The sequence below is a fragment of the Quercus suber genome, unplaced genomic scaffold, assembly GCF_002906115.3.
Source record: "Quercus suber isolate HL8 unplaced genomic scaffold, Cork oak 2.0 scaffold_932, whole genome shotgun sequence".
Taxonomy (NCBI): Eukaryota; Viridiplantae; Streptophyta; class Magnoliopsida; order Fagales; family Fagaceae; genus Quercus; species Quercus suber.
Window position 1 is genome coordinate 113,381 of NW_027070355.1, and position 8,260 is coordinate 121,640.

Sequence of the window (8,260 nt, forward strand, 5' to 3'; positions counted from 1 at the left end):
GATTAGACTCATCAAACTTTGTGGACAACTCTTCATGGTCAAGTTCCACATCACTGAGTTCTTGGTGGCCAGCCTATATAGTTTCTCATGCTTCTCAGAAAGCTTATACAGTTTTTCATAGGCTGTATGGATATCATCTTGATCATCCATCTTCTTACACTTAGAATCCATCAATTCTTCTTCTTCGTCCACATCTTCAACAATCCCTTCAGTAGTATTGATTGTGGCAGTGAAGGCATTCAAGATTCCATCATCCTCATTGTCGGAATCATCCTCAGGCTTAGTGTCACTCAAGGTTGCAGTAAGTGCCTTATTTTTCCCAATGCTCTTGAGATATGTGGGACACTTTTGCTTCATATGACTGAAGCCATGACACCCAAAGTACTTAGGTCCTGCGGGAACAGTGTACTGACCGCCATCCCTTACTTCCCTTTGTCTCGGCTCTTGAACTGAGAAGAATTGGATTATCTACGGTCCTTGTCGAAGCCCTTTCCATTGGCATTCTTCATAAACTTCTTGAACTGCCTTGTAATGTAGGATTTCATCTTAGAATCCTCATCATCTGAAGACTTATCAGTGTCACTGCTCTTAACCTTCAAAGCCATGCTCTTGCCTTTACTCGGCTTGCCAATCGTTGATAACCCTAACTTGTAAGTTTGCAGATTACCAACCAGTTCTATCAAAGGAATCTTGTCAATATCCTTTAATTCCTTTATCGCCGTAATCTTGGCATGGAATCTCTCGGGTAGAGATCTAAGCACTTTCCTTACAATCTTGGGTTCAGGAATGGTTTCCCCAAGATTGAAGGCTGAGTTCACTATGTCTTTGAACTCATCAAATGACTCATCCTCCTCCATCTTTATCTCTTGAAAACTTGTAGTGAGCCTCTAAAGCTTTGAATCCTTTACAGCCTTTGGACCCTTATAGATTTTCTGGAGGATGGTCCATGCTTCATTAGTAGTTTCAGTAGAGGATATCTTCTTGAACTCCTCATTGGTGACCGCACTAAATAAAGCATTCAATGCCCTGTTGTTAAATTTTGCTGCCTTGATTTTGGCTTCATGCCAATCGGCCGGTGCTTCTTTTAGCTTGGTCTAGCCAATCTCTACAGCTTGCCACACCTTCTCATCTAAAGATTGCAAGAAAGCTCTCATACGTACTTTCTAGTATGCATAGTTAATGCCATCAAATAAATGAGGTATAATTAACAACTGTCCTCTATCCATGACAAACAAAGGTTAATGGATCAACACAGCAAAGATTAAACCTAATCAGAGTGTGCCTACTCTAATACCACTTGATAGGCCAAACGTGTATTGACCCCTTGTGATTCAAATTAATTAATTAATTAGCCAAGTTATTAATTAATCAAATTAACATGCAAAGAACGTGGTAGCACAAAAAATTCACCAATTAAACTAAGTGCAAGGAAAATAAATTTGACACGATGATTTGTTTACAAATTGGGAAAACTTACACGGCAAAAACCCCATCGGGTGATTTTCAGGTCACCACTCTCGAAATTCCACTATTATCACAACAAGCAGTTACAAGTAAAGGAATCTTAGTACCTTATACCAACCTACAGTTTAACCCTTACCCCAATACCCAATTTTCCCTTATACCTTATCCCTACTTCCCAGTACACGATTTCAATCCCCAACTAGAGAAGGTTGTTGACTGCAAAGTTCTTCAGTTCATCCACAATGAAGATCAAGAAGATACTTGGTTACAAAACCCTATGGTGCACATACACAACAACTTCTTCAAGAATGATGAACTAAGGCAAAACTTTGTCTTCAGTCACAATTTGCTTGAACAAACTTTGCTCAATGCTTGTGCAACTTGTGAACTCTTTGATGGCCCTTAAAATAATCTTTTTATATGTCTAGGATTAGGAGAAAAGAAAGCGCAAAGACATATTCATAGATTCTAATAAAATCATATCAGAATTCTGAATTTCATAAACCTCAACAGATACAAGGTGTCGAGAAGCTGTCAAGCAAGTGTCAAGCACATGGGTTGAACATCTTTCTAAACCTCAACACATGCTAGTTGTCGAGCTAGCTGTCGAGTTTTAATGAACTTCCACTTTCTCAGCTTGTTTCTTAGACAAACTTGATGACTTCAACACTTAATCTTGAAACCTTATTTCTTGAAATATTAGAAACACCTAGAACTACCCAATTACAAGTAAAGTGCATTTTGTTAAAGGAGTAGCCAATTATATATAAAAATGACATATGTTTTTAACAAGTGAACCACATATGTCCTAACACATGACTAACCAATTACACGGATCCTAGTACGCGACTTCAATCACCAACTAGAGAGGGTTGGTGGCTATAAAGTTCTTCAATTCATCACAGCAATGAAGATCAAGAAGATGCTTGGTCACAAAACCCAACAATGTACAAACACAGCAACTCCTTCACAGGAAATATGAACTAGGGAAAATTCTGTCTCCGGTCACAATTTGCTTAAACAAACTTTGCTCAACACTTGTACAACTTGTTCCCTTTGATGGCCCTTAAAATAATCCTTTAATATGTCTAGGGTTGTGAGAAAAGAAAGCCCAAACATACAATCACAAATTGAATGAAAAACAGATTAGAAATTCTGAGTTTCATAAATCTCGACAAATGACCTATCTGTCGAGTTGCTGTCGAGCCATGGGATTCAACAGCTCTTCAAGGCTCAATAGATGGCTAATTGTCGAGCTTTAATGACAGGTACTTTTCAGACTTGAATCTTGGACAAACTTACATGATTTTAACACTTGAGCTTGAAACAAGGTTTCTTAAAATATTAAATACATCCTAGATCTACTACCCAGTTATAAGTAAAGTGCGTTTTGTTCAAGGATTAGCCAATTACAAAAGATAGTGATATATGTTCCTAACAAGTGAATCACATATGTCCTAACATTTTTCATCCAATTTTCATTACAATTAAATAAATTAATAAACAAAAGCCCCTATATTTCACTAGAATAAAAGGGAAACCGTAATTAAAACAGAGAGAGACACAGAGAAAGACCAATATGTGCTTCTGTGCCAGAGTGGACTTGGGGAGTGATGGTCTACGTCAACTGGTATATTTCATTCACATTCACATATGGAATTCACACTTTACACACCAATAACTCTTCTCGAAGGGGAAGTAGGGATTCTAATTTTTCGATGCGCCAATACGGAAAGTAAATCAGTTTCTAAGGTTTTAGAAGTAGGAATTAAAGAAATACAAAACAAAAAAATATTTATACTAAATAAAAATCTCATCTCAGTCAGAAAGTTTTGAAAATCTCCACGAAGAAAATTCCTTAAGCCTTCAAGGACCTTTCTTTTGTTGTTTTCTTTTTTCCCTTTTAAATACCAATTCAACAATGAATAAACCCGTTAATTAGCATTCCATAGAAATCTTGAAGATTTCTTTTGCCAATTGGGGGCATGTAAGAGCTCCAATAATAGCATTATTTCTTCTTCTTCTTTTTCTTTTCTCTTAATATTAGACCAAAATAAAGGCGCAATAAACAAAGAAGCGCAGAAGTGGGCGATCAGAGAGATTGCTTGAAATATATAATATTCCAAGATTTCACAACCAAATGCATATTGAATAATTACAAGGTCACAACCATACAATGGATTATGCATTCATATGCAATATTCCAAGACTGAAAACAAAAATATATCACAAAAATTACACAACATTAGCAAGAGACAGGCAAAGTCAACACAACTGTAGATCCCCAAACTAGTTTAGCTTCATACGATGGAAGACAGTTGATAGATTTTATATCCTATTCCCACCTTCACGTTTGAACCTTTCCTTTTGTAATTTATTACGAAAGAAAACAGTAATTGATATATTCTATAGCTTCATACCAAGGAAGACAGTTTGACAGGCAAAGTTAATGCTTTAACTTACAAAAGGATTAGCTCAAGAAAGAAGGGGCTATCTATCAACAAAATGCATGTAGGTTCAACCGTTCAAGGAGGAGGAAGAGGATGGATTGAAAGAAACCTGTTGAGAACAACTAAGCAATTCATGAGGCCCAGCTTCTTCTTGGCCAACACCGATAAGATCAAGGTAATATAAGTAATGGGAGATGATGTTGTTCATGAACTCGTTATCATCTTGGTCGCAAACAAGATCTCCATAAAGCACATTCATGGTAGTGCCAAAACCAGGAACCCGCTTAGCCAAAGTATCATTCTTAGTGGGTTTCCAGTGACCAATAAAGACATCATGTGCTGAAGGTTGATGCTTCTTCACTGGAGTCATCCACCTCCAAATTGCAACTTTGAAGGCCAAGGTAGCATTTTGTTCAATATATTCCGGATGGTTCAACAAATCCACCTTCAAGGCTCTACCGGCTTCTCCATAATTGTAATTCCTGTTGAAAGCACCAAGATAGAAAATCGTTTCGATTGTGGTGTATATGTAACTATGAATTAACTTACAACAGATTCTTCAAGGGTTGGAAACGAAAGACACATACATACAAGTCTTGGGGTTGTAGACAAAAATGTTTACGTCTTTTAACTAACGAAATGCCCATATCCAGTTTTACCAAATATTTGGTTGCATATGCTTTTATCAAAGATCTTTTACAGATAGAAAAGGATTTTGTTTTAATGTTTCTTTGACAAATACACATACAACTTCCAAAGAAGTTTTAACTTAGGACAAAATTGAAGATGTGAAAATAATTCGAATGCAAAGATGTATAGGATGTACTGATCATTGCCAATGAGATTAAATAGGTAAATACCAATAGATAGGTAGAGCACCCCGGCCATAGTATGCAACTCCAGGAGTGCATGGATAAGTGCTTTTGTATTGCTCATCACAATAATACGAGGTGGAATTCATTTCCTTGTTATAGCATAAACCACAAGCTAATGGTTCCTTGGTGGCCACTTTAGATCCACCTAAAAAATATCATCCACATTTACATTGCATAGAGATTGAGTGAGCAAAGGGTCATTGATTGTAGCTCAAAAACAAAATTATAAAAAGCCATATCATCATACGCAGTGTTCCAAAAAATTCATTTAATCTCAAGCCCTTTTTTTCCTTAGGAGAAAATAATCTACTTAAAACACTATCAGTAGATTCAGTTTAAGCCTAATGCTTATTTCTGTTTATTTGAAAATGACAGAATCAACAACTAAATTAAGAGTTGACTTGAATCATAATTCTCATCCCAACTCAGCCATAAACAATATATATTGTTAATCTTTTCATCAAATTAACACGATAAGCCCAAATTATACCACTTGTAGTATCAATTCTTAACATATTAATTAACTAAACACCAAGAAAGAATTAAAACTTACCCACCTTTTTGAACACAACTTCCTCAAATTAAAGTTTGCTTGGTTTGGATATTTCAAACTGAAAGTACTTTTTTATTTATTTCTCAAATTATCTATTATGATGCTCATTTCAATTATGATTTTATTGGTATTTCAGTATTAAAAACTCTTAATGTTGACCTTAATTATCTTATCTTTAAGTACCCATATATTAAACTAGCTATTAAAGTTAAAAATAAAATTTAGTTACAAAATTAGTTGTAACCTAAGATTATAACTTTACTGAATTTTGACAAATTCACCATTGGATGAAATCTTCTTCTTATATTTTTCATACTTGCAATATTTTAAAAAAAAATTAAAGATTAATAACTATGTCATTAATAAATTATTTAAATTGCAAATTTTGCAAATTTTTGTATTTTAAAATTATGCATAAAATATAAACTTATAGATCATATAGTAAATAATATCAAATTGACACAAAATTTGACATGTGTATTAAGAGCGTAAAGAACATGCAATTCAACGGTTAAATTTTCAAAATATGTAGTAATATTTATTTTATTCAGTAAAGTTGTAATTTTAGGATACAACCAATTTTGTAGGTAAACTTTGTCCTAAAGTTAATTAGCAAAGAGAGATTAAAAAAAAATTATCATATTTTCTTAAGATTTATTCAATTTGAAACAATCGAATGCAAACAGTTCCCATAGGCCTAATATACAATAAAATGAAGTCCTCAAACAAATTAAGTACATACTTAATTTCTACAAAAACTTGAAACTTTCAAATCTATGTAAAGCCTATGAACTCAAACCTAGACACAAAATAAGTCATCAAGCATAAATCAAAACAGAAATTCTTATCACACACAATAAATCTAAGGACACATTCAATTTCACGTCAAACTAAAGTAGACAACTGAGTGGTGATTAGCTCTACCTAGAACTTTTTACCTAAACTCTTTTTTTTTTTTTTTTTACCATTTACAGTCGACCACTTCAGCAAGTTGTGAAATTAAATATATTCGCAATATTGTTATAACTTACAGGATGTTTTGGTAGCAACATGGGCCAGAAAAGCTGCAAGTTCCTTCATTCCCAGGAGTTTCCTGTAGGTGGTACCAAAGCCATAAGGCTGGTAATCAGCAGAGGCAGTGATAAAGGACTGGTATTCCCAGAAGCCCACTTCATGGGCATCAACCTCAAGGGAGTTACGGTTTGAGAAAATGTTCTCAAACTGTGAGCTCCGGAAGTAGTTAGAAATGGCCCCGCCACAGCATCTGCTGAAACGGGTTCTGCAGCCCAGACACGCATCTGTTTCGTATGATGGCTTCACAGAAGACTCCTCACAATTCACAAGCACTAGTGTGATCAGAGCCGTTGTCAAGAGTAGTACAGACCAATTGTAAGCCATTTTTGCATGTAACAAGTAAACAAGGGTGGTGGAGAGTGGAGAGTGGAGAGAAGTCTGCACCTTCACTAAAGAAGGAGACTCTATATAAGAACTGTATGCAACACAGTGGAAGTTACTGAATTTTGTGGCTGATGCTAGGGAAATCAATAGAGAAGCCAATAATGCAGCTCACTCCTTATCCAGTTGGAATTTAGAAAATTCATGGGCCCCCATCTTTTGTAAAACCTATCGCTGAGGACTCCCTGCCTCTTCCCTCCTTTGTTTTTGCGCCTTTTGCCTTTTTCAATAATATATTTTCTTTCATCCAAAAAAAAAGTGGCTTCGGAAAGGGAAAGATGGTCAAGTGCAAGTCATCAAAAATAAATTTTAACTCAACCACTAATAAGTGTACCTAATCTCTTTTTGTTTTTGACCATTTTTAATGTACATGAAGGAAGGAAATAAAGACATCAAAAACTCATTCAGTGAACTCTTTTAGATTTAACAAATTAATTTGTAGACTTGGCGGGTCCCTCGGCTCCACTTGCCGAGCTTTTGCTTTCTTTTTGTTCTTCTTTAGTTCTTACTTTAAAGGAGCAAGAAAAACGTGAATGCTAAATTTTGTTCTTTAATTGATTAATTTTTGAAGCAATTATGATAGATTCATCAAAATTTACGTAGAAAATTTCACTCTCTCTCACGTGCACTTACTACTCAGGTCACTTGAGTCTATCACAATACAAAGGTTAAAAAATTTTATAAAAAAATGAATATGTATTATATGAACAATTTGATGCCTATAAGCATATTATTGGGTTCAATTACGACTAAATTGCAATTTGGATGCTTGGAAATTTTTTTTGATTTTGTTCCTTAGAAAGTTAGAATTTTAAATTTTAGATGCGTAATTCAAATGTTATGAATTGTTTCAATTTAAGTCTTTTTGTTAATGTGATGTTATGAGGTGTCCATTAGATGCCAACTAAATTGTAATTTACACCCTTAAAGTTTGAAATCATTTTTTATTTTTCCCTTTAAAATTTCAAAATCTAGATTCATAAAACTATGTTATTTTGAGTTAAGGTAGCATTTAATAGACATCTCATCCCGATGCATGGATAGAATGTTTTAAATCCAAATGATATATAAAGTTAAGAATACATATTTGAAACTTTAAAAGAAAAAATCAAATTTACCTACTTTGAGAGTGTAAATTACAATTTAGTCTAATATTATTGTACTTTCCATTATATACTATTAGTATGTAACTCGTGTTTATGCACATGGATGATAAATTAAAGTGGTGCTGTTGATGATAGCTTCAGTTATTAAACATATAGGATATTAGTTTGACTAGGGCATTTAGAGATACTAAAATGGTTTTTCCTAACAATTTTCATGATATTAGTTACACCAAATTTCTCATTACATTTCTATTATGTATATAATTTTGAAAATCACTATTGGATACTACATATACAATATCAATTCATAATCATTATATGTGAAATTCTACTAAATACAACAAAAAATAAAAAGAA

General features: G+C 34.1%; 1 protein-coding gene across 1 annotated transcript; it reads right to left on the reverse strand.

Moving 5' to 3' along the window:
* Positions 1-3,549: 3,549 nt before the first annotated feature.
* LOC112012550 (chitinase-like protein 2) lies at positions 3,550-6,935 on the reverse strand. The gene is made up of 3 exons (XM_024044924.2): positions 6,374-6,935; positions 4,775-4,934; positions 3,550-4,396 (listed from the first exon to the last, which is right to left on the reverse strand). Exons 1-3 carry the CDS (start codon positions 6,738-6,740, stop codon positions 3,982-3,984), a joined length of 942 nt encoding a protein of 313 aa, XP_023900692.1. The 5' UTR covers positions 6,741-6,935; the 3' UTR covers positions 3,550-3,981.
* Between the last annotated feature and the right edge of the window lie 1,325 nt (positions 6,936-8,260).